A 27,776-nucleotide genomic window follows, 5' to 3' on the forward strand; every position below is an offset into this window, starting at 1 on the left:
CCTTGAGGACAGGGCAGCGAAGACGAAACAAACTACTTCCTGGAAAGATAAACTTTGTTCCTTAGACACTGCTTGCAGAACGACTCCAAGGCCTATTTAACAAACACAACGGAGCAGCGCCCTAGTGGCTGGATGCCTGCCCTCTCCCCTCCTGTTGCAAGACTTGTGGTTTCTGTGTAAAATGTTTGTGTGGGCTTATTGGCTCGGGAGGTTTTTTCTCATTCCAAGTCTGTGCCTCCTTCCCCATAGGAGCCAAGTCTGAAATCAACGTCTTTTTTAAACTCATTCTTCACCAGTGTCTAACTTTTACCCCACCTTAAGACCGCCGTTAAGTGGAGACCCATCACTGTTCTTGTTCTTTCTCCTGTACAATGTTTATTTGTCTAATCTTGAATAGGTTTGTGGTGAAAATTAAAATGTTGTTGTACTTGTGCAATGACAATAAAATAAATACATTGTTGTGTCCAGTGATTGGTTCAGCCTCAAGCACCATTACTATATTGGATTAAAAGGAGCGTAAAGGTGACCAAACAATATTAATGTTTGTCTATTAGGACTCTAAAAACATTGAAAAATATATTTAGAAGGTCGTAAACAGGTTTTGTATGCTCTAACTATGAACATATTCAACAAATAATAAATTATTTGTACTGCGGGTAAATTCTTTCACGTAATCACGTTCACACCGTTACCATACATCTAACGTAATTTGGCACGCTACTTTTGTGGTGGTTGTGTTGACGTCAACAAGACAGCAACAGAATACCAGCAAGTCAATTTCAGCAATTAACTATTTACTAGTGCAAGCAACCACCACACACACAAACACGCACATCTGCAAACACAATTACTACTATAGAGAAATAAACAACAATACATTGAAGTGATGAATTATGCAATCCTACAATACCCAGTTTGTGGACAAGGAGAGACAAACCCCTTGACTCACGTTCAATAGCTTTACTATCAACAAACACGTTTACATGTGGTAACATGTCCTTCCAGTCAGTCACTCACTCACTGCCCCCTTGCTACCAATGGTGAGCAAACAGTTATGCTCTGAGTGCAACATCCCTTACATCACACGTCACTTTGCAACAGGAACCGTTTTTTAAAGGTACTCTGCTCTCGATACATTTGCCAACAGCACAAGTCATATATTTGAAAGTTTTAAAAAAAAATCACGTGTGAATTACTTGCCCTCATAATTAACTACATCTGAAAAAGAGTATTTAAATTAAATCACCATTTTGAAAAAGTAACAAGTATATGTAATTGAATATTTATAAAAAATAATTTCCCCAACATTGTTTACTAGTATTTGCGAGTAGAATAACTATGGAATTAACTGTTAAATAGTGAAAAATTACTTCGGTCAGCAACTGTTAAAAGTAAATAATTACAAAAGAACACTTAATTCATAAAGAAATGCTAAAGAGCAGGTGGCTCCAGGGAACATATACACGCCTTTTTAAAAAAAGAAAAAAAATCGGATGTAATGATTATGTAAAAAGCAAAAAACACTAACAGAAAATGTACAAAATATTTTCTCAACAGGAGGAATATAATTTTAGGGATGAACAGAATATTGAAAATGTTTATGTATTTCAGTGGCCTTGTGGTGAGCACGCGTCCGCCCTGAGATTGGTAGGTCGTGAGTTCAAACCCCGGTCGAGTCATACCAAACACTATAAAAATGGGACCCATTGCCTCGCTGCTTGGCACTCAGCATCAAGGGTTGGAATTGGGGGTTAAATCACCAAAACGATTCCCGAATGCGGCCACCGCTACTGCTTACTACTCCCCCCACCTCCCATGGGGTGGAACAAACGAATGGGTCAAATACAGAGGTTAATTTTACCACACTTAAGTGTGTATGTGACAATCATTGGTACTTTAATTTTAACTGTTATGAGGAAAATAATTACAAAAGAACTCGTCGTTCATAAAAAGTGCTTAAGGAAAGAGCCTACAAATGTCTTTAAAAAAAATAAAATTAATTATAAAATAAACTAGTGTTTACTACTAGAATAACTATGGAATTAACTGTTAAATCATGAAAAATGACTTAATTTGGCTACTGTTATGAGGAAATAGTTATAAAAGAACACTTCACTCATAAAGAATGCTAAAGAGCACATTAAAAAAAAATTAACCGGATGTAATGATCATGTAAAAAGAAAAAACACTAACAGAAAATGTACATTAATTTTTCTCAACGGGAGGAGTACAATTTTAGGGATAAACAGAATATTGAACATTTTTATGCATTTAGTACATCAGCGTGTGCAATTAAACTATGGACTTGATTCGGTAAGGAACTTAATGTACTAACTTTGGTCCGTTTAAGAAGTATAATGAGCATATGGTATTCACCAAGTAGAACTGTGGAAGCCTGATAATAATATAAGACACTTTCATGGGACAAGGATGGAATCAGAAAAGCTTTTCGTCTTCCTATTCCTTTTATGACATGTCTAATTGTTAAAAACACATTAATTACTTCCCCTCATAATTAAGTACATCTGATAAAGAGTAATATTAAGTTAAATTACCTTATTGGGAAAGTAACCAGTAACTGTAATTGAACACTTATACAAAGTAATTTCCCCTAATTTGTTTACTAGTATTTACTAGTAGAATCACTTTGGAATTAACTGTTAAATAGTGAAAGATGACTTAAGTTGGCAACTGTTATAAGGATATAGTTTTAAAAGAACACTTCATAAAGAATGCTAAAGTGCACATTTATAAAAATCTAATCGGAGTAACGATCATGTAAAAAGCAAAAAACATTTTAACAGAAAATGTACATCCATTTTTCTCAACGGGAGAAATACAATTTTAGGGATAAACTGAATATTAGACATTTTTATGCATTTAGTACATCAGTGTGGAATTAAACTATGGACTTGATTAGGTAAGGAACTTAATGTACTAACTTTGGTCAGTTTAAGAAGTATAATAAGCATATGGTATTCACCAAGTAAAACTGTGGAAGCCTGATAAAAATATAAGACACTTTCATGGGACACGGATGGAATAAAAAAAGCTTTGTTTTCTTCCTATTCCTTTTTGGACATGTTTAATTGTTAAAATTACATTAATTACTTCCCCTCATAATTAACTACATCTGATCGAGAGTAGTTAAGTTAAATTACCTTATTGGGAAAGTAACCAGTCACTGTAATTGAAGACTTATAAAAAGCAATTTCCCCTACATTGTTTACTAGTACTTGCTAGTAAAATAACTGTGTAATTAACTGTTGAATAGTGAAAGATGACTTAAGTTGGCAACTGTTATGAGGAAATAGTTATAAAAGAACACTTCACTCATAAAGAATGCTAAAGAGCATACATAACAATTTTAATCCGATGTAATGATCATGTAAAAAGCAAAAAACACTTAAACAGAAACTGTACATTATTTTTTTCTCAACACAAGGAATACAATTTTAGGGATAAACAGAATATCGAACATTTTATGCATTTAGTACATCAGCGTGTGCAATTAAACTATGGACTTAATTCGGTAAAGAACTTAATGTACTAACTTTGGTCCGTTTAAGAAGTATAATAAGCATATGGTATTCACCAAGTAGAACTGTGGAAGCCTGATAATAATATAAGACACTTTCATGGGACACGGATGGAATCAGAAAGGGTTTTCTTCTTCCTACTCCTTTTTGGACATGTCTAATTGTTAATAACACATGAATTTCTTTCCCTCATAATTAACCAAATCTGATAAAGAGTATTTAAGTTAAATGAAATTATTGAGAATGTAACCAGTAACTGTAATTAAATACTTATAAAAAGTAATTTCCCCTACATTGTTTACTTACTGGCTCCTCCACATCGAGAGGAGCCAGATGAGGTGGTTTGGGCATCTGGTCAGGATGCCACCCGAACACCTCCGTAGGGAGGTGTTTAGGGCACATCCAACCGGTAGGAGGCCACAGGGAAGACCCAGGACATGTTGGGAAGACTATGTCTCCCGGCTGGCCTGGGAACGCCTCAGGATCCCCCGGGAAGAGCTGGACGAAGTGGATGGGGAGAGGAAAGTTTGGGCTTCCCTGCTTAGGCTGCTGCCCCCGCGACCTGACCTCGGATAAACGGAAGAAGATGGATAGATGGATGGATGTTTACTAGTAGAATAACTATGGAATTAACTGTTGTATAGTGAAAAATGACTTAAGTTTGCAACTGTTATGAGGAATTAGTTATAAAAGAACACTTCACTAATAAAGAATGATAAAGAGCATACAAAACTATTTTAATCGGATGTAATGATCATGTAAAAAGCAAAAAACACTTAAACAGAAACTGTAAATTATTTTTTTCTCAACAGGAGGAATACAATTTTAGGGATACACAGAATATTGAACATTTTTATGCATTTAGTACATCAGTGTGTGGAGTTAAACTATGAAACTGATTAGGTAAGGAATTTAATGTACTAAATTTTGTCCGTTTAAGAAGTATAATAAGCTTTTGGTATTCACAAAGTATAACTGTGGAAGCCTGATAATAATTTAAGACACTTTCATGGGACAAGGATAGAATCAGACAAGCTTCTCTTCTTCCTACTCCTTTTTGGACATGTCTAATTGTTAAAAAAAACATGAATTACCTCCCCTCATAATTAACCAAATCTGATAAAGAGTATTTAAGTTAAATTACCTTATTGGGAAAGTAACCAGTAACTGTAACTGAATACTTATTAAAAAAGTAATTTCCCCTACATTGTTTACTAGTATTTACTAGTAGAATAACTATGGAATTAACTGTTGTATAGTGAAAAATGACTTAAGTTGGCAACTGTTATGAGGAAATAGTTATAAAAGAACACTTCACTCATCAAGAACGCTAAAGAGCATACCAAAATGTTTTTAATCGGATGTAATTATCATGTAAAAAGCAAAAAAATAAAAAATTTACAGAAACTGTACATTATTTTTTTCTCAACAGGAGGAATACAATTTTAGGGATAAACAGAATATTGAACATTTGTATGCATTTAGTACATCAGCGTGTGCAATTAAACTATGGACTTGATTCGGTAAGGAACTTAATGTACTAAATTTGCTCTGTTTAAGAAGTATAATAAGCTTATGGTATTCACAAAGTATAACTGTGGAAGCCTGATAATAATTTAAGACACTTTCATGGGACTGGGATGGAATCAGAAAAGCTTTTCTTCTTCCTACTCCTTTTTGGACATGTCTAATTGTTTAAAAAAAAACATGAATTACCTCCCCTCATAATTAACCAAATCTGATAAAGAGTATTTAAGTAAAATTACCTTATTGGGAAAGTACCCAGTAACTGTAACTGAATACTTATAAAAAATAATTTCCCCTACATTTTTTAATAGCAGAATAACTATGGAATTAACTGTTGTATTGTGAAAAATGACTTAAGTTGGCAACTGTTATGAGGAAATAGTTATAAAAGAACACTTCACTCATAAAGAATGCTAAAGAGCATACATAACAATTTTAATCAGATGTAATGATCATGTAAAAAGCAAAAAACACTTAAAACAGAAACTGTACATTATTTTTTTCTCAACAGGAGGAATACAATTTTAGGGATAAACAGAATATTGAACATTTTTATGCATTTAGTACATCAGTGTGTGCAATTAAACTATGGACTTGATTCGGTAAGGAACTTAATGTACTAACTTTGGTCAGTTTAAGAAGTATAATAATCATATGGTATTCACAAAGTAGAGCTGTGGAAGCCTGATAATAATAAAAGACACTTTCATGGGACAAAGATGGAATCAGAAATGCTATTCTTCTTCCTACCCCTTTTTGGACATGTCTAAATGTGTGATTGTTCACTGTGATGAACGTTTGTCTAACGTTCCCCAAATGAAGACATGAAATGGTATCAACTGAGCCGTTAGTTAGCACAAAGCTAAAAGGTAGGATACAGCCCAGTCGGCATCTCTTATCTACACACAACAATGGACGTTGGCTCTATTGACAATGCAACACAACATAAACCTCATGACAGCACGCAGGGCGACACAACACATACGGGTTCGTTTTAACCCGTCATTCGGAAACCACGGGAAACGGTCCGCCGAGCGTTTATTCGAAGCGACAATACGGCGAAAAGGGTGCAGTCCCCTTCATAACAAGCAGGCCGCTGCTTATCCTGAGCGTTAGCCGTGAAGCTAGTTAGCCCTCCATGCTAACCCTTATCCACATATTTAACACAACTTGTGCCTGTTTTTTCCCCTCCAGGCGCCAAAAAAACCCAAAAAAAAACAAAAAAAAACGCCTCACTCACCATGAGTGGAGTTTAGCAAGTAGACGAAGAGGACAAGTTTGAGAAGCAGCATCTCTGGCAGATCCATTATTAACGCATTGATGCCGTTTGCACTTTATTGTCCTACTTAGATAGGCGCAGACGCCCTGTGTGTTTATTGCAGCTTCCTCTCGCCGCCCTATGGTCGCCCCCTCTCTCCGTAGCGCGGTGACGTCACACGCAGCGCAGTTGCCATAGCCCCTCCCCCCGAATGCAGCCAGGGTTCCGGTCACTTTATTAGGCACACTTGCACAATCTCTTCATATCCCCCGCCAAAAAATTAAATAAAAAAACGTTAAACAGCTCGAGGGTATTGATTTAAAGGCCTACTGAAACCTACTACTACCGACCACGCAGTCTGATAGTTTATATATCAATGATGAAATATTAACATTGCAACACATGCCAAAACGGCCTTTTTAGTTTACTAAATTACAATTTAAAATTTCCCGGGAGTTTCGTCTTGAAAACGTCGTGTAATGATGACGTGTACGCAAGACGTCATGGGTTTTTAGGAAGTATGAGCGCTGCGCACACACACAACTCAAAGTCGTCTGCTTTAACTGCATAATTACACAGTATTTTTGAGATCTGTGTTGCTGAATCTTTTGCAATTTGTTCAATTAATATTGGAGAAGTCACAGTAGAAAGATGGAGTTGGGAAGCTTTAGCCTTAAGCCACACAAACACACGGTGATGTTTAAAATTCCTGGCGGTGACACTTTACTATGGATCAGAGTGTGGTCAAGCAAACATGAATCACGATGGAATGTCAACCAGCAGGTTTCGGTGAGAAAATTGTGGTAAAAAGTCGCTTCTTACCGGAGAAAAGCTGAGCTTGTGCCGCCCATAAAGCTGCCGTCGACTCCCCTGAGACATTGGCGTCAAGACCCCCATGGAGACACACCTCCGACTATCAGGTACTATTTAACTCACTAAAACACTAGCAACACAATAGAAAGATAATGGATTTCCCAGAATTATCCTAGTAAATTTCTCTAAAAACATCGGAATCCGTCCCAATGCAATCGCGTTTTTTTTAACTTGTTTTTTTTATTTTTTTCTAGTCCGTCACTATCAATATCCTCAAACTGGATCTTTCATACTCGCTCAAATTAATGGGGAAATTGTCGTTTTCTCGGTCCGAATAGCACTTTTTGTTGGACGCTCCCATTAAAATCAATGTGAATATGTGAGGAGCCCCCACACGTCTGACGTCATCGTGTGCGACTTCTGGTAGAGGCAGGGCATTTCTCTTAGCACCGAAAGTTGCGAACTTTATCGTGGATGTTCTCTACTAAATCCTTTCAGCAAAAATATGGCAAAATCGTGAAATGATCAATTATGACACATAGAATGGACCTGCTATCCCTGTTTGAATAACAAAATCTCATTTCAGTAGGCCTTTAATACGTATACTATTGTTTTAGAGTTTTCACTGCATTGCCCCCCTCCACATCCCACCTCCCCGGATTGTAAATAATCAAATATAAATAATAAATGATAAATGATAAATGGGTTGTACTTGTATAGCGCTTTTCTACCTTCAAGGTACTCAAAGTGCTTTGACACTACTTCCACATTTACCCATTCACACACACATTCACACACTGATGTAGGGAGCTGCCATGCAAGGCGCCAACCAGCACCCATCAGGAGCAAGGGTGAAGTGTCTTGCTCAGGACACAACGGACGTGACGAGGTTGGTTCTAGGTGGGATTTGAACCAGTGAACCTCGGGTTGCGCACGGCCACTCTCCCACTGCGCCACGCCGTCCCCTAATCAAATGTATATACCAGTGGTTCTCAAATGGGGGTACGCGTACCCCTGGGGGTACTTGAAGGTATGCCAAGGGGTACGTGAGATTTTTTGAAAATATTCTAAAAATAGCAACAATTCAAAAATCCTTTATAAATATATTTATTGACTAATACTTCAACAAAGTATGAATGTAAGTTCATAAACTGTGAAAAGAAATGCAACAATGCACAATATTAATTTTTGTGGACATGTTCCATAAATATTGATGTTAAAGATTTCTTTTTTTGTGAAGAAATGTTTAGAATTAAGTTCCTGAATCCAGATGGATCTCTATTGCCATCCCCAAAGAGGGCACTTTAAGTTTATGATTACTTCTATGTGTAGAAATATTTATTTGTAATTGAATCACTAGTTTATTTTTCAACAAGTTTTTATTTATTTTTATACCCTTTTTTTCCAAATAGTTCAAGAAAGACCACTACAAATGAGCACTGTTTGCACTGTTATACAATTTAATAAATCAGAAACTGATGACATATTGCTGTATTTTACTTCTTTATCTTTTTTTCAACCAAAAATGCTTTGCTCTGATCAGGGTGTACTTGAATTTAAAAACAATTCACAGGGGGTACATCACTGAAAAAAGGTTGAGAAACACTGGTATATACAAAGGCCTTCAGTGATGTCCGACTTCAATGATTACCTCTCAAAATGCCATCCTTTATGTCACCACATGACCATTGCTGGATAAAATACTGTACAGAAACACATTTATGCACTACTGGGGATTGTACAAAACAGGTTATTTTCTGGCGCATTTAAAAATCAATAAACCCGCATCAGAAATTCAATCAATGTTTACTTATATAGCCCTAAATTCCGAGTGTCTCAAAGGGCTGCACAAGCCACAACGACATCCTCGGCTCAGATCCCACATCAGGGCAAGAAAAAACTCAACCCAATTGGATGACAATGAGAAACCTTGGAGGGTTTGATTGATTGATTGAAACTTGTATTACTAGATTGCACAGTACAGTACATATCCCGTACAATTGACCACTAAATGGTAACACCCGAATGAGTTTTTCAACTTGTTTAAGTCAGGGTACATGTTAATCAATTCATGGGGACCACAGATGTTGGGACGCCCCCGGCGACCAGTGCATTGGACGTCGAGTGGATCTAGCATAATAAAACATAATAAAATTAAAAAAAACTTATGTGGTACTGTCAAAATTAAAATTGAAAAAACATTTTAAATGTGAAAAAATAAAGAAATAAAATGTCTGAACTCACATTTCATTGCCGGGACAGCCTCGTCTCACGAGATGTAGTTTCTCTTTAGAATATCCTTCTTGAAAATTGCCTTGCAAATATATGTGTTGTCTTGTGTAATCATAAAAGATGCAGACGAGGCCTGTTTGCTGAGTTCTTAAAGTTTACTCCACAGCATGCTCATCAAAAACCTCCAGCTGCCGGCGTGGCTACATTCAACAACCTAAACAGGGCTACTACTGCATGCACTTCACTACTGTGGCATGCTTGGTAATGGAGTTTATATGTGACCTGACTCATAACATCACAATATATATCTGCCTTAGGCAAGCTAGAAGGCCTTACTGACAACAAGGCGTGATCTGATTGGCTATTGCAACTGTCTATCAACTGTATGTCCTCATTCACGTACAGTGCATAGACACCTGCATTGTAGATTCTGAATAGAATTGGTACAGCATGACAACATAAACTAATTGCATAAAAACTCTTTAACCGAAAAACACCTGCGCTGGAAGGAGCATAATATGACATGAAGAGAATACGAATACTTTTAGATAATTAGGGAAAGTATATACAAATACTTTTATCTTTAATTATGATCATTGTGGAGAGGCGGAGCCGACGGCGGGGCAGGGCGGGGCTTGCTGGGAGCGACGCGGCCACAATCTAAACCAGGTGAGTGGCACACACACCGGCACAAAATTAATTCATCTCCTCCTGCTGTATAAAAGGGGAGAAGGAGGAGAGATCAAAAAAGGTGTTGGAGAGACTGCAGCAGAGATCGAGGAGTGGAAGCAAAAGAGCGCACGACAACTACGCGGCCGACTGAAAGAGAGCGAGAAGCGAGCAGGAAGGAAGGAGCTGAAAAGCCTTGGTTATTGAAAAAGAGTCAAACCTGCTCAAGAGAGATGTCCTTCCTGGGTGGTCCATGCAACCCACACGACGACGGCTTAAGACTGTCACAATCATGATTTCTGGTTATGTTAGGCCAGCAAAGAAGGCCTTGCATACCTCTGCCATACAGCAGCAACACCATATCAGGCTGGGCAGTGACTGCATAGCACGCATAAGTAATTCGATAACAGATATTTGGAATAATAATTATGAATGAGGCAATATAATATGTATGATACAAAGGAAGAAAGTCATGTTATTATTGCGCAATATCCCTGTGGCCATCCCCACTTTCCACCTTTAGCCTTCCTTTTCAATACCATGTCAGGTGTGTCAAATGTACTGCCCGAAGGCCGTATCAGGCCCATGAACAGGTTTTATCAGGCCCGCGGGATGAGTTTGCTAAGTATAAAAATTTACCTGAAATTTTTGAATGAAAGTAACAAATGTGCCCACTGGATGTCGCAATCGCTATTCTTTGTATCTTTGTAGATGATGCTACATATGTACAAAATAAAGCACATGATGTTAGTACATTAGTCGAGGAAAATGATCAAACTACATAAATAACATACTGTAATTTGATTTTGATATGATTTTTTTTAATTTTGGTGGATTAAAAATGAACACCAATGAGTTGACTGATGAACATTATCACATACTTGATTCAGAAAATATAAATACCGCAACATGTAAGTGTAAAAAAAACCCAACAACATTATGATTAATGATGTTTTTTGTTCTATATCTAAACAAATAAAACAATCTCAAGTTGTCTTTATTTTTAAGTTTTTGTGTCGTGATTTTAGCAGTCTGGCCCACTTGGGAGTAGATTTTTCTCCATGTGGCCCCCGATCTAAAATGAGTTTGACACCCCTGCCATATGTCCTTATAAGGATGAGCTGCTGGAGCCCACCCCAGTCATATGGCACCTAAATGTTAAGGTCTGAATCCAAACAGTTCTAGACATGAACCATTAATTGAATACAATATTGCAAGAGTATAAAGAACTGTTTACAACCTTCTAAATACACCTTTCAGCATTACGAGCGCCCACTACACATGAGATAACAACCGTTGGTCACCTTTACACTCTTTTAATCCAATATAGAAATGTTGCCTGAGGCCGAGTCAATTATTGACCGCAATACTAAACGGCACACTTCTGTAGTGTTAATACCATTCGTTAATTTAACTATTTTTATGCGGAAAAATGCTTTAAGTGGAATTGCACTTTTAGGGGGGGAATTTTGCCAATCGTTCACAATCATTATGAAAGACTGATTGATTGATTGATTGAAACTTTTATGAGTAGATTGCACAGTTCAGTACATATTCCGTACAATTGACCACTAAATGGTAACACCCGAATACATTTTTCAACTTGTTTAAGTTGTGGTCCACGTTAATCAATTCATGCATTCCGACTCGTGAATAAAAGTAAACAAAAGACCGCTTACAATAGAGCTAAAGGGAGGTCCTACGATCCGCCCATAAAACCCAGATAAAAAACAAAACATCTAAAAAGCGGCTACAATATACTATATTTACATTTCATGACTTGACTATCAACCAAGTACGAGCGATATTGTTATGTGCTAACACAGACAGACCATAGCGGCGCCATGATCACTAGCTTGTGGGCCTATGTTGACATCGAGTGGTTAGCTGTTTCAATTCCATCCATCCATCCATTTTCTACCGCTTGTCCCTTACGGGGTTGCTGGAGGTGCTGGAGCCTATCACAGCTGCACACGGGCGGAAGGCGGGGTACAGCCTGGACAAGTCATAACCTTATCACAGGTCTATCACAGATAGACAACATTCACACTCACATGCACACACTAGGGACAATTTAGTGTTCCCAATCAGCCAATCCCTAGGTGCATGTCTTTGGAGTACCACCAGCTCATGTCATGGGGAATCATGGGTAGAACATGCAAACTCCACAAAGAAAGATCCCGAACCCAGGATCAAACCCAGGACCTCTGTATTGTGAAGCACACATACAAACCCCTGTACCACCATGCTGCCCCTGTTTTAATTCATCCATCTATCGATTTACTACCGCTTTTACCCTTTTGGGTTCACGGGGAGTCGCTGGAGCCTATCTCAGCTGCATTCGGGCAGTAGGCGGGGTACACCCTGGACAAGTCGCCACCTCATCACATGGCCAACACAAATAGACAGACAACATTCACATTCACACACTAGGGACCATTTAGTGTTGCCAATCAACCTATCCCCAGGTGCATGTCTTTGGAGGTGGGAGGAAGTCGGAGTACCCGGCGGGAACCCACGTGGTCACGGGGAGAACATGCAAACTCCACACAGAAATATCCCGAGCCCAGGATTGAACTCAGGAGTCCTCAGGACCTTCGTATTGTGAGGCAGATGCACTAACCCCTTGTCGCACCGTGCTGCCTGTTTCAATTCAATTTATTACATTTATTCAGGATAGCCCTTTGAGATGCAGCATCTTGTTTTCAAGGGGGTATTAAAACAAATACAGAAAAACATAGAACATACATTACAACAAAACACACTCAAACAAAAACAAAAAAAAAAAAACACACGGCTCTCCGATTTTTACAGAATTTACCATCACACCTGCTCACAAACACTTGCATAACATAAACCATTGTAATCAATTACAATACAATATCAGGAGCAACATAAACAACTTCTAATCAGAAAGAACAACTTGTTTGCAGGTTGGAAAATGTATTAGATTTACAGATAAAATAAGAAGTATTGGACTTTTTAAGAACAAAAGAGATTATTCCAATCAGATGGGGCTTTGAACTTGAATGACCTACAGCCTTTTTCCCTATGAATTGTCGCTAGCTACCCAGCTCAGGTAAGTTTATTGTAGATTATAAATCATACCTCTCACCTGGATACTAGAGGGATGAGAAAAAAATCTGACATGTTGTTACACTTTGACAGCCAATTTAAACCCTGAAATGAATGCTTGGTTCCACACCCTGTTTTTTTTCGCGAGGATTATGAATAATTAAAAATAAATATATTCATCGGAACGGGAATATAACAAGATTCTGTTAGTCGACAATCCCAATGACAGCAGGCTTTGTACAGTAAGAAATGTTTTATTATGTTTGTAGGCTCTCATTAAGTCTGCAGTGATTTTTAATCAGTGATGTAGTTGGATAAAAAAGCGAACGTTGCGATGCGTTTTTGAAATGTATGTGCCGCGTATGCTTAAAATGATCAAAATACGTAAAAATAAATATTAAGTGCCTTTTACTACATTACTTACATAATGTATATACAACCCTAATGGAGGTGTTTGGAATTTTTTTTAGGGCTTTATAGGCAGAATAGAACGGCTCCCACAGGCTCCCGTGTAAGCAATATTTTGATCGCATTTATTTACTATTTAGAATGCATTAAAAAAAAAAACGTGTTCCTGTGTTACATAATGATTGTGAATGATAGGCAAATTTCACCACAAAAAGTGCAGTTCCCCTTTAATTTAGGCCAGAATTGTTAGGGAATCTGTTTTTTTTTTCTTAAAGGAAAAAGTCAACGTTTTGGTGAAGCCGGAATATTTCAGAATCACAATCAGAATCAGAATAATCAGAATAGTTTTTTTTTTTTTTACTTGCAATTGTTTGAGAACGGGTTCACAAAATAGGAATTTTTCATTGTTTGTAATTTGAAGCACAACGTGACAAGGGAAGATTGTACGTACTGGATAAGGCGTTGCATAAATGTTTATCAACAGTCACATTGCCTAACATGCATGTTTTTGGCATGTGGGAGGAAGCCGCAATAAACCTAACAGAGATGGAAACCCAAATCTCCCAACATCGGGGTCGATGTACATGCTAGCCACTCCTCCATATTCATAAATATTTCCTATTTGCAGTTTACACCACTCCTACAATAACAAATGAAAACCTCTCTGACAGGGTTAATCAAAACTCATTTTTATTCGTTTTGTAAGGTCAGCATTCTCAGTACAAAAAAATGATTTCATAATGATTGTATTAAATTTGTGCAAGTGCCACGATGAATTGGCTGTTCGGTGTAATGTATGTGTTTCACAATTCAAGGGCCGATACATTCCATGATAGTGATGATATATTTTATTGAGCTTAGTATTAAATATACTAAAATGTTATTACATCCGTTGTTTGTCATCAGTAAAGGTATTTGTGTGAGCTCTTGATATCTATTGTTGAAAGCTATTTGCGATCCTGGCTTCTTCTGAGTTATTATGCTCCTTTTTGTTGGAGGCAGTAATTTCCCAGATAAATAATGGCACAGGGTAACAGATTAGACTCCAATTTCACTCTGCAATGTATCACCCACAGCTGAGAGAAGCAGGCATACTTAACATTCAGTCCAGATAAACAGAATTGTATTTATTCATTTGAGACGAGATCCTCTGGCTCCGGTGGCCACCACATGACACACCTCTACATCTGCGCCCAGTTTTTGCAGCTCATCCAGCCAGATCTGTTGCTTCTGGGACAGACGGTCACTGGGCCCTTTCACCTCCACCAGCTAAACCATGTCAACACGAGTCATTACAAATGCACTATAATGTTACATTGCACAGCATAGCAAGCAGATTTCACCTTGTAAGTGGATGAGTTCCATACGACAAGGTCAGGCAGACCTCCACGACAATGTCTGAGGTCTTTTGCCATCCGTGCTATCACTCCTGCTAAGAAGGCTCCGCCCATACATGACACAAGAGACTGCGAGTAAAGAGCGTCAATTATCATACACAGAAATACTTCCAACAAAGCAAAATTCAACACAATTTGCATGAGAGCCAAGTACCTGTGCTTGACTTAGAGAGGTGAACCGCTCCCAGTTGACACATGCACACACTTTACCCTTCTGGGAGGTCCAGACATCCTCCAGCATAGCATGCAAAGTTTCAACAGACGCTTCCTTAAGTAGCTGCACACGTGATTCGACTGCCTCTTTTCGGTTCTCATAAAAGCAGTCAGTGTAGAGATCCAGTGGACATGTCTGGGACAGAGAGGAAGGATACACATGTAGAAATGTCAACCCCTTCTCCAAAATCCGTAGCTTTTTGGGAATGTTTTACCTGGTAAGGATTTCTGAAAACATCGGCTATACCGTCCATAAAAATTATATCCCACAACAGGAGGGAAAACAGTGTTGAGAATGTCGAACCCTCTCCGTGGATCCCTGTTATAATGATAAATTATTTTCAGTTACTACTCAAAAATGTTTAATTGCCTCAAAAACAAAATCACATTTTAAAATGGCAGGCAAGTGCAAAAAATATTGGTCGTGCAGGAAACACAATGAGTATAAAACAAAAAAAGTTAAAAGTTGCCATCTGAACTTTTTTGGATGTGTTTTCAGCCATTTTGAATCTAACATTTGATATGATATACAATTTCTGCACCACTAATTGGCAGTATAATGTCCTTGTAAATGGAAACCAGGGTCTTGTAGCGAAAAATTTTGTTTTGTGCTCTCCACAGCCAAAACATGTGATGTCCACATATGTGGATGCCAGGACCTAGCAGGTTTATTGTTGAAAAACATATTTTGAAAGATGCAAACCAGTTATTTATGCTCCATCTATAAAAAAATATTCAATTTATAATCAATAATTCCTATTTTACTGAAATTAATTTACAACGACCAATTTAAAAAAAAAACACCTATGTTTACAGTATCACTTTTCCCAACCAAAAGTAGATTTGGCTTTGGGAGCCTGAGTGTGTGCAAAAGAAGACGCAACCAACAAAAATTTCTTACACACGCCACAATAGGTAACATCAGTTAGATGTTTGAGGCACATTTGCAATGCCTATCACTTTAACATTACGCCATTGTCATCTGTCATGTTTTCATAATCAGAAATGTTCGATATTGCCTGTCAATATCCGATATGCCACGACTGTCCAAAACGTAATTTCCGATACAGATAACAGAAAGCAAAACTTATAAAATCCTAGACCACAGACATATTGAACTATCAAGCTAGTAGCTCTGTAGAGCATTGAACCGTTTGATGAGGTGATCACTTGCGTGGCAGTAATGATCACGTGACCATTGACATTCACAGAAATTAGCAGTGAAATCCAGGCAATCATTCAGCACTGATTTGTTTTTAGGTTAATTTGTTTAAAATTGTAAGTAAAACGTGTAGGTTGATTGGCAAAACTAAATTGGCCCTAGTGTGTGAATGTGAGTGTGAATGTTGTCTGTCTATCTGTGTTGGCCCTGCGATGAGGTGGCGACTTGTCCAGGGTGTACCCCGCCTTCCGCCCGATTGTAGCTGAGATAGGCGCCAGCGCCCCCCGCGACCCCGAAAGGGAATAAGCGGTAGAAAATGGATGGATGGATGGACGTGCCCCAGTGACCTTTGATCTTCACCCCTCAAGTACAGTGAATAATATTAATACCAAAACTCAAGATCTGTGAAGACTTCAAAGTACAATTTGGACTTCAACCAAAAATATATATAAAATCAAGGATGTGCCGATTGAGCGGCCACCAATCAATATCGGCCAAATTTTGCGCTTTGCGTGTCGTTTTTGCCAGTTCAAGGTCCCAAATGGCTGACAAAGTGTCCCAAACTGTTAGATTATATCCTCAGCCATCTACTTTTCAGAATGGCATGATTTATGATGTAAAATAAACTTACAGGGAGCAGGGAAGCGAGGGAATAGCAGACCTCTCGATGATCTATACATAGGCACACACGGAAGTGATCCCGCCGCCGCTATAAATAGTTTGTCTTCTTTAGCGCTTCCAATAACCATAACATTAATACTTGGTTAATATTCAAGTCACAAAATGTGAATTATGTATTGTTGGCGATTTTTGAATGGTTATTTATTGTATTTTAATGGGCGGAATAGTAGAGCTCCCATTGGCTCCGCTCTAAGCAGACTTTTATATATGTTTATTTAACATTTAAGTCGTGTGAATGTGAGTGTGAATGTTGTCCGTCTATCTGTGTTGGCCTTGCGATGAGGTGGCGACTTGTCCAGGGTGTACACCGCCTTCCGCCCGATTGTAGCTGCGATAGGCGCCAGCACCCCCCGCGACCCCAAAAAGGGAATAAGCGGTAGAAAATGGATGGATAATATTTAAGTCTTGATAATAACAGTGGTGAACTTTTTGTGACAAGTGAAAAGCACAATAAAACAGTTTGATGATGGAACACATTATTTCTACTTTCATTATTACCTAAGAGAAAGTGTATTTTTTTAACTCTGACCAATATAATTTTTGCTATGAGCAAGCATATTCCTCAGATACCTAAGCCCTATTTTAGGGCTGTTACTTGTACTGAGCAATGCCATATTGTCCAAAAGTGGGAAATTTCATATTTTGGAAAGCCAGTACTAGTTCTGCTGCTTTTGGAGTCTCTCACCTTGGTCAAAACCTTGCTGGCGGTAATGCGCTAAAGACAAGTCTTCCACAGAGCAAATTACAGTGGCATCAGAGCAATCATCCTCATTGGATGGTACCAGAAAGCGAGATTTGCCCATGCCCCCTTCATGGGGAAACAGCTGACCTCGAATGGTCACCTGCAGACAAAAGTATGAAGTTGAAAAAGAGAAAGGAATTGACTTCAGCTTTGCATAGAAATAGAAAACCCACATGTTTTACATCCTGGACATTCAGAGTAGGGAGATCTCTAAGCTGTAGACGGTACTTCTTAAAGCTTGGTGATTCTCTCATCCTTACAGCTCTCTGGTGGAGGGACAGCTTATGTCCAGTTCGCACGAGTGGGTCAGACAAGCCATCTCTCATTGCACAGATAGCCTGCAGAGCATCAGAGAGCACATCCACGACTGAGCATTGTCACACAGAGAGCTTAAAGTGAGCATGTCGAGAAGACAATAATGGAGCAACAGTTACAGGCACTGACTTGTTCGGGTTTTTTGAGGTGCTGCTGAAGGTTCAGTGCTAGTCTGTCCCACCAGCGCCCTCGACTGTCAGGACAGTAAACATCTTGCAGCAGTAACGACTGCAGCTCACTGACTGCCTCCTGTAATGTAAAAAAAACAGTTCTATTATATGTTTTTGAATTATTCCAAATAAAGATCAGATGAGCAAACCTCATAACGGCGTAGCCTCTGTAAGATCTCAACTCCTCTTGATAATATGCGAGTGTAGGCCCATCCTGCTGTGAAGCTGCGCAGAAACACTGGTAGCTCCTCCTGGTGACTGGTACAAACCACAATAATGTAAATAATCCTTTACACAGACAGAAATGCTCTGTTTTGATTGACAATGTTTGTAGAGGTAACAATTTATTATTTATTGTATTTCATTTTATGTAGGAATTTACTGCATCATAAGTGTTTCTGATATTTTGTGAAGTAGTGCATTCGTACACCACACCACTGTAAACTACAACCACAACAATAAATATATAGTCACATATTTCAAATATGACCATTGGACATTACCGTCTTTGTCTAGCTCTTGTATTAGATATGATTAGAGTAAACTACAACATATTTGTGGATTTCTTATTTTCTGCTTTTCATTGTAAATATACATCTTTTCAATGGTAACTTAAAGGGGTCATATTATGATTTTTTTTTTTTTTTACATTTAAAACATTTGTTGTCTAAATAACATGTAATGGTGGTGCTTTGATCCAAATTTTGCATGGATTGTTTTACAGACCACCTTCAAGGCGCTTTCTGACTTGACAGTCTTTTTGGAATGTGCCATTTTGCGGGCGGTCTTCTTTACGTGCCCATGTCCTCCTCCAGGCCGAGCCCCTTTCGACTAAGTCTTCACTCACTCAGCCAAAATTTAGTTTTTAGAGCTTCCATATCGAGTATACTGACATATATAAAATAGAACTTTACTGCACTTTTTTTTTATAGAAATGGCAACGGCACATGTGCATGTATGAACGAGTCTTCCCCACAACACGAGGACGGAGAGAAAGAAGCAACTTATTGACTACAACTTTGGACAACAAATGAATAACATTGGTAGACTCGTGCATAGCTCTACCATATTTGGAGATATCCATTGTTGTAACCAAGGCAAAATATTGTATATTATAGTCGCAAATTCCAAACAGCTCATTTGGAAAAAGTTTAGAAGGAGGCAAGATTGTTTTATAAATATCTGCACCATGCCTCCATGGTTTAGGTTAAAATTTTCGAGACTTATAGGGATCCCAAATAGACATAAAACAGGTGAAAAAGTAGGGTTTTGCCCAGAAGGACAATAAGACATTGTGAAAAAATATGAAAGTGGTTTGATGGCACAATCCACAAGGGAAAAAGAGGTGTAACTATGAATCCAGCAGCGGGAGCTGTCTCACAAGATTTTTTGATAAGACGTGAGGATGTGTAACTGCACATTTTCTGAGTGTAATACTGTATATATTCCTTAATGAGTAAAACTTAATTCAAAATTTGCACTACAGGATCACAATGTACTCTATTTTGTTTTATGATATTTATAATCTACTCCAATTAACTTATGCCAATTATAACTTACTCAATATCCATTTCTATTCTACTTAAATTGCAACTGTATGTAACATACATACTATTGTTCTTGTAGTGCTCATTGGGATAAATCTGGGATCTTGGGTACTAAATTTCATACTCATGTGTGCTGGCTGTTATGACAAAGTTCCTCGAATAATTGTGAGCGACATTGTGTAGGCGTTTAAATTATCAAAAATTGGTATTTTTATTTTTTTGTGGGGTGTGTCCATTATGTGTTTTTTTTGTCCATAGCGAGCTCTAAATGCATGTTGGTTAAGTGTACCTGACACATGGGTTGTTCTTATGGTCATGAAATCTTGGAAATGACCTGGAATATAATATTTTTCAGAAATTTAGGAAAAGTCATGGAGACATATCCGCAGTTTCATTAATTCAAACCCAATCAATAGGGATTGTGATCGCCTTTACTTTGCAATGTTCCCTGACAGCCAGATTGCAGCAAAATGTTCCTGTGGCGAGAACAGGTGTGCTTTTGTCTGTGCTTTTGGCCTTGCACCTAAAAAGACTATTAATGGCATTAGTGTTCCAACAAACGGCATATGTATAAAAGCCTAAACCACCATTTGTCCATCAAATTGATTTATATGTGAGGCTGTGGGGCGGAGCAGAAGCAAAGACTAAATGTGTAAGAACTGAAATATGAGGAGATGTATCTAGCATGCCTGTCTGGTGGGTTTTTTTTGGTTGAAAGTGGCACCATACATTTCAGGGAAACCTAATTTCACCGATTCAAGGAACTTTATTTTCATAACAGCACACATGAAACACATGAGATTGCACAAAAAGTATGGTGCATTCCATTAACCTTGGAAGTTTGAAGGCGGAGCTGGGAATGACATCACAGCTGAGTTAGGAGCATTCCAGTAACGAGATCAGACATCGATCTATTCATCTGCTGACCTTATCTGAATACAGTATAAACAACTTCTGGACAAATATGCTCTCCTTCTGCAACTTTCAAACACGGTGGATGAAGAGGAAACACAGACGGTATTGCTAGCGATGTGGAACGCAAAAAAGACATGAAATGATTTACACTACAGTAACATTACCATATATTAACAGTCAACAATACATTGTATATGGCTATCTGATTTAATGCAAAATAAAATAGCCACATGTAAAAAAAAAAAAGAATACTACAGAAGCCTATGTTATTGTTCAGCAAGAGCAGCCATCTTTGAAGCCAACTTCGGTCATGGTGTAAGTTCAAGTTGAAATTTCAACTTCCCAGAAAACTGGAATGTACCATAAGTATTCGAGGTCCTAGATATAGCCCAATAAACATTACAAAAACAATAGCATGTACATAACAATGTAGTATTACTGGTATGATAATTACTTTTAAGTAGTCCCATCCATCCATCCATCAATGCATTTTCTACTGCTTGTCCCTCTTGGAGTAGTGGGGGGCTGGAGCCTATTCCAGCCAAATGAGACTACATAAGTTGTATAGGTCATGAAAATTCAGAAAAAGTTTATGGAATAGTCATATAAAAATCATTGAAAAGAAAGTTCATGAACCCTGATAGTATTGTGTCAATTGCAATAGTTAAAGATGTCTTTTGGCAGATGATTGAAACAATGCTGTCCTAACCTGAGATCAAGACTCTCCTTCAGGTGCTGCCAGTCATTCTTGGCAGCAGTATAAAGGTCCAATGCCTCTTCCCAATGACCTGACTGCATAGCCAGGATGACCTCCTGTAAGGTCCGCATGGATGCTTCATATCTGACAAAGATTTACACAGTCATGAACTTAACAATCGCTGATAAATAACTTGAAAATTAACTACTTGAAAAAAATTCTAGGGTCACTGGAAGTCACCTGATCAGGTCGTCTCTGTCTTGAAACACTTTTGCAGTGCGCTGCACCGTGTACTCTGGGAAAGCCAGACGCCCTGAATTGACAAGCAAGATGGTATAAAGCTGGCTTTGTCCACCTGCTGCCATCTCCTCCTCATCCATAGTGTCCGTCAGAGAGAAGAGTAGAAGGATTCGAGAAAAAACGGCCCGAGGACCACGACACAGGCGCACGCAGGAACCCGCAAGCTGTTTCGCCCTTTGAAAGGACAAAGATCATTAGTATCATTGCATCACAAAACCGTATTTGGTTAGCTCACCTTTTCAAGATGATGGCGCCAATGTTGTTTTGAGCCTGGCTCAGAGAAAACAGCGACTTCTGCTTGCTCAGGCGGAGAAGACCCTCCACTAGCTGTTGTTTTTGAGTGCCAGAATTGCCCAGATGAAATATCTTGGCCAGAGATTTGAGCTCAGGGGCCGGCAAGAGTTCCAGAGCTTCTGCTACTCCGTGAAGGTCCTTCTCTTCAAAACATGAGAATAAGTGTGTGGCATGATATATTTTCTGGGCGATAAATTGATGTTGGACCTGAGAAATGGACTGCAAACTCACAAACTTTGTTAAAGTTAATCTAAAAAGAATTTTTCCCGTTTCTATCTTTATATTTATATTGTGATCATACTATGAGCAATAACAATTACCTGACTGTAGAAGACCACATTGCACCAGCTCATGAGCAACAGGCTCCAAGTTAGTGCATATTTCTTCATAATCCAGTTTATCCACTTGAAGCCACTTCAATTTTCGTTGAAACAATCTCACATACAACTTCTGTCCCATGACTGTAAACGTGGAGGAAAAATACATGTCACAAAATTGAGGACACCCCCTCATACTTCACTCTATTATGTCTTCTAAAGTGATAATACAATAGAAATAAAACTGTATGTATAAGGTTTTAAAGTATATACAAGTTTAATTTCTATTGTCAGATGAAGCCAAGAACCACTTAAGCCAATTGGTTCGAGAATTTCTTGAAACGTCACGTGTGCTCTGGCACAAGAAACCACCTGCTGGCCAAAAGTATAAATACAAACCATTATGTGTGATGCATTAAATGTTTGTGCCTGTAACAGTGTTTGGAAAAGATGATGAATTACAATAAATGTTTGACTAAATGCTTTTGCCAGTCATTAATATTAAACTTAATGTTTGGAGTTATAAGCACATTCAGAAACTTATGTTGCCAAGAATCACACTCACATCATGTGGCATAAAAGGTAAAGGCGGAGGATTTTTGAGACCTGGGTGAAAGTCCATCCATCCATGCATTTACCACCGCTTGTCCCATTTTGGGTCACCGTGGGTGCTGGAGCCTATCTCATCTGCATTTGGGCGGAAGGCGGTGTACACCCTGGACAAGTCGCCACCTCATCACAGGGCCAACACAGATAGATAGACAGACAACATTCACACACTAGGGAACATTTAGTGTTGCCAATCAACCTATCCCCAAGTGCATGTTTTTGGCAGTGAAAGGAAATAAAAACAGAACTTATATTCATTTGAATAGACTGCAAAGACAAGATATTTAATGTTTTAACTGAGAAACCTTTTTTTTTTTTTGCAAATAATCATTAACTTAGAAGTTAATGGCACCAACACATTGCAAAAAGATGGAACCGAGGCATTTTTACCACTGTGTTACATGGCCTTTCCCTTTAACAACACTCAGTAAAGGTTTGGGAACTGAGGAGACCGATTTTTTAAGCTTTTCAGGTGGAATTCTTTCCCAATCTTGCTTGATGTACAGCTTAAATTTTTCAACAGTCCGGGGTCTCCGTTGTGGTTTTTTAGGCTAGACTAGCGGGATAGGTCTGGACTACAGGCAGGCCAGTCTCGTATCCACACTCTTTTACTATGAAGCCATGCTTAGATTAGATTAGATAGTACTTTATTTATTCCGTCAGGAGAGTTCCTTCAGGAAAATTAAAATTTTCAGCACAATCCCATTCAAGTTTAGACAAACATTACAGGGAGACAGAACAGGATCGCTGACGGGTCTGCCGGCTTCCAGTGCCCCTTACAAAAAAGATGAGATAAAAATAAACAAAGGGGGGGAGGGGGGGGAATACAAGATTAAAATACAATTTAAAAAATCGGTCTTTGCCTGGGCCCTGGAGAGGAGGTGCAGACTGAGGCCAAGGGAAAAAAACAAATAAATAAATTAAAAAAAAACATGTAACATGTGGCTTCGATAATATTACGGACCGTAGATGGCGAAATCTTTAAATTCCTTGCAATAGCTCGTTGAGAAATGTTGTTCTTAGACGGTTCGACAATTTGCTCACGCATTTGTTGACAGAGTGGTGACCCTCACCACATCCTTGTTTGTAAATGATTGAGTGTTTCATGGCAGCTGCTTTTATAACGCCTGTTCCCGATTAGCCTGTTCACCTGTGGGATGTTCCAAATAAGTGTTTGATGAGCATTCCTCAACTTTCTCAGTCCTTTTTGCCACTTGTGCCAGCTTTTTTGAAACATGTTGCAGGCATCAAATTCCAAATGAGCTAATATTTGCAAAAAATAAAGTTTTCCAGTTCAAACGTTAAGTATATTGTCTTTGCTGTCTATTCAATTGACTATAAGTTGATAAGGATTAGCAAACCATTGCATTCTGTTTTTATGTACGATTTACACAACGTGCCAACTTCACTGGTTTTGGGTTTAGTACATGATGACACCACCTTGCGCTCTTCCAACTTACGCTAGAGGATGTGCCACAGGTCAGGTAATCAATTATAGTTCAGCCCTGCAGACATACTTAATCACATTGCTTCAAAATGTCGGTCCAGCTCCTTAGTGCCAACAGCCCTCATGCAGCTTAATGTGTTGCCATTTATGTGGAGCAATTTTCAGAGGATATAGTAAATACACATGTTGTACACTGACTCTAATACATATACACATTTATTTTTGATACTGTTGTCTACTGTAATAAAATGCTTTCTGAAAAAACACGGGTGTTCGAGCTGTTGCGATAGTTGACGTTATAATATATTAGTAACATTCCGGCATACCTGATAGCTTCTCAAAGGCTTGTACCAGTGTCATGTCCTCCTGGTTGAACAGGTGTCTGTCATCTTCGTTCTGCAGCACGGCCTGTAGGACAGTTTGGAAGTTGCGTAGGTAGTAGGGCAGTCTTTGTGTGGGCGAGGTGTCAACCGTCTGGTTGTTATTGTTTTTCTCAGCCCCGTAGATTGCCTGTAAATCACTAACAACGTGAGATGAGGATTGGTCTGAGTCGGAAAGGAGGTCACAATCAGGTGCAGATGGCTCTTCGGTTGTCTGTGCTGCATTTTTACCAAACAATGTTCGAGTCCAGCTGGATGCTTCATGTTTGGGTTTCTTTCTCAAACTAGGTATCTTCTGACTGTCAGGGGATTTTCTCTTAGGCAGTGTGGAAGATGGGGGATGCAGATGGATGGGAGATAGTTTTGTTGCTTTCTCGAAACCTTCTGTCGTCGTCATGCATGTCTGAACACTTGTTGTCAGGTCAATGGTGCTTTCTGAATTTTCTTTCTGCGAGTCGCTTGCACAATCCACAGCCTCTCGGGTCTGATCGGGGTGCGTTATTTCATTTCTCTTTGTGCATTTTCTCGATAACTTGGATGACAAACGTCCGAGATCTAAATTTCCAACTACAGTCTTGTCACACTTGTCCCCGGATACATTGGAAGAGCTTCTTGCTTTGAAATATGGGCTTGTTTTGGACTCTACCTCATCTGGAATCAACTCCAACTCAGTCGATTTGCTTGTGGGTGACACCACGATATTACTTGCTGGTGTTGGACTGCTATCTCCTCTCTCAAAGTTCTTGCACTGCAAATCGATGTGCTCATTGATAGCAAATCTGGCAACTATTTGACCACACAGCGGACAGGGCAGTTTAGGAGGATGCGGGTTGCTAAAGAAAGACGTGATGGGAGTCGTGTTTACGCTACTTTTATTCTTGTTTTTGGACAAAGACAAACTCCTCCTCGGGGTTTTTTTCTCGCTTCTTTCAGCCATGCTGCACACGATAAAACGTTTTGATGAAAATAACCAAGCGACTTGTCCAGAGTGTACGCAGCCTTCCACCCGAATGCAGCTGAGATCAACTCCAGCACCCCCTGCGACTCTTAACGGGACAAACGGTAGGAATTGGATGGATGGATGGAATTCCTGGATGGAAGACGGTCGGTTGCTAGCTCGCACTTTTTTAAGCTAGCATACATGCTAATTTATCTAAAAAAAAAAAAAACACTCAGAAAATGAGTTTAGAATCGGCAAAGAAGTGCGGTCCATGTGCACGTCAAACATCCGATGGATTAATGCCCCAATATAAAAACAACGAGGGGAATAAATGTCGCTAAAGGCGCCAAACCATGCCCTCCCATCCTAGCGGAAGTGCTAAATAAACCAACCCGCTTGTCAAACTAGACACGCAGAGCAACGAGAGCTTTTTCAGGCCAAAGCAATCGATCCCAAATCCACTGAGGTACTCCTAGCTCTTTCCTTGTGTATGGTAATATTGGGAACGGTGTAAAATATGTTGAATGAAGTCAACATATTTTCTTATGGTTTTATACACCGAAATTATTATATTTATTATTTTTATAAACCGAAATTAATATAGTTATTATTCCACTTCAACTTATTCTTCTCCTCCAGATTTTGGCGAACTCTACTTTTCACGTTTTTCATCAGATTTGTTGTAAGCACAAAACCAATGGCGCGCAATTTGCAAAATGCGGTTGCGCATTTTGCAAATTGAATCCATCCATCCATCCATCCATTTTCTACCGCTTATTCCCTTTTGGGGTCACGGGGGGCGCTGGCGCCTATCTCAGCTACAATCGGGCGGAAGGCGGGGTACACCCTGGACAAGTCGCCACCTCATCGCAGTGCAAATTTAATGTCAAATCAAATCAAATCAAATCAAATGTTTATTGGATTAATCACTATACAGTGTACAACTGTACAACCACGACTAACCTACACTGACTAAACTACTACCAAGTGTGGATTCAGGACGGGTGGCCTATTTCAAGCTCCAGGTAACAATCGGGCGGAAGGCTGCGTACACACACAGGGTGTACACCGCCTTCCGCCCGATTGTAGCTGAGATAGGCACCAGCGCCCCCCCGACCCCAGGGGGAATAAGCAGTAGAAAATGGCTGGATGGAGGGCAATTCTCAATTCAACATGTAACTACAAACCCTGTTTCTGTATGATTTGGGAAATTGTGTTTGATGTAAATATAAACGGAATACAATGATTTGCAAATCCTTTTCAACCCATATTCAATTGAATTCAATACAAAAACAACATATTTGATTTTCAAACTCATAAACTTTATTTTTTTTGCAAATAATAATTAACTTAAAATTTCATGGCTGCAACACATGCTAAAGTAGTTGGGAAAGGGCATGTTCACCACTGTGTTACATCACCTTTTCTTTTAACAACACTCAATAAACGTTTGGGAACTGAGGAAAGTAACTGTTGAAGCTCTGAAAGTGGAATTCTTTCCCATTCTTGTTTTATGTAGAGCTTTAGTCGTTCAACAGTCTGGGGTCTCCGCTGTCGTATTTTACGCTTCATAATGCGCCACACATTTTCGATGGGAGACAGGTCTGGACTACAGGCGGGCCAGGAAAGTACCAGCACTCTTTTTTTACGAAGCCATGCTGTTGTAACACTTGTCTTGCTGAAATATGCAGGGGCGTCCATGATAACGTTGCTTGGATGACAAAATATGTTGCTCCAAAACCTGTATGGACCATTCAGTATTAATGGTGCCTTCACAGATGTGTAAGTCACCCATGCCTTGGGCACTAATACACCCCCATACCATCACAGATGCTGGCTTTTGAACTTAGCGCCTATAACAATCCGAATGTTTATTTTCCTCTTTGTTCTGGAGGACACCACGTCATCTATTTCCAAATATAATTTGAAATGTGGACTCGTCAGACCACAGAACACCTTTCAACTTTGCATCAGTCCATCTTAGGTGAGCTCGGACCCAGCCAAGCCGGCGTTGTTTCAGGATATTGTTGATAAATGGGTTTGGCTTTGCATAGTAGAGTTTTAATTTGCACTTACAAATGTAGCGACCAACTGTAGTTACTGATAGTGGTTTTATGAAGTGTTTCTGA

General features: G+C 38.9%; 3 protein-coding genes across 5 annotated transcripts in view; 1 reads left to right on the forward strand and 2 right to left on the reverse strand.

Moving 5' to 3' along the window:
- LOC133563268 (disintegrin and metalloproteinase domain-containing protein 10-like) overlaps window positions 1-6,492 on the reverse strand; it is a 56,076-nt gene extending 49,584 nt beyond the window's left edge. The window contains exon 1 of the mRNA XM_061917296.1: window positions 6,307-6,492. Coding sequence (XP_061773280.1) covers window positions 6,307-6,373 — 67 coding nt within the window. The 5' untranslated portion in view covers window positions 6,374-6,492. The remainder of the gene's footprint in view (window positions 1-6,306) is intronic.
- A 6,348-nt stretch (window positions 6,493-12,840) lies between these two features.
- Window positions 12,841-26,056, reverse strand: fan1 (FANCD2 and FANCI associated nuclease 1). The gene is made up of 13 exons (XM_061917310.1): window positions 24,654-26,056; window positions 22,275-22,415; window positions 21,896-22,097; window positions 21,601-21,834; window positions 21,373-21,504; window positions 18,351-18,459; window positions 18,161-18,280; window positions 17,890-18,054; window positions 17,660-17,816; window positions 15,347-15,450; window positions 15,073-15,267; window positions 14,865-14,987; window positions 12,841-14,790 (listed from the first exon to the last, which is right to left on the reverse strand). The coding sequence occupies exons 1-13, from the start codon at window positions 25,642-25,644 to the stop codon at window positions 14,653-14,655; spliced, it is 2,811 nt and encodes a 936-aa protein (XP_061773294.1). The 5' UTR covers window positions 25,645-26,056; the 3' UTR covers window positions 12,841-14,652.
- Window positions 25,615-27,776, forward strand: part of LOC133563274 (amyloid-beta A4 precursor protein-binding family A member 2-like) — a 48,709-nt gene continuing 46,547 nt past the window's right edge. Inside the window, exon 1 of one of the 3 annotated variants that reach the window (XM_061917313.1) lies at window positions 25,615-25,769. The gene's annotated coding sequence lies outside the window, so the exon portion shown is untranslated. The remainder of the gene's footprint in view (window positions 25,770-27,776) is intronic. The other 2 variants (XM_061917311.1, XM_061917314.1) reach the window with 2 other exon arrangements.

This window comes from Nerophis ophidion, linkage group LG12 (genome assembly GCF_033978795.1).
Source record: "Nerophis ophidion isolate RoL-2023_Sa linkage group LG12, RoL_Noph_v1.0, whole genome shotgun sequence".
Taxonomy (NCBI): domain Eukaryota; kingdom Metazoa; phylum Chordata; class Actinopteri; order Syngnathiformes; family Syngnathidae; genus Nerophis; species Nerophis ophidion.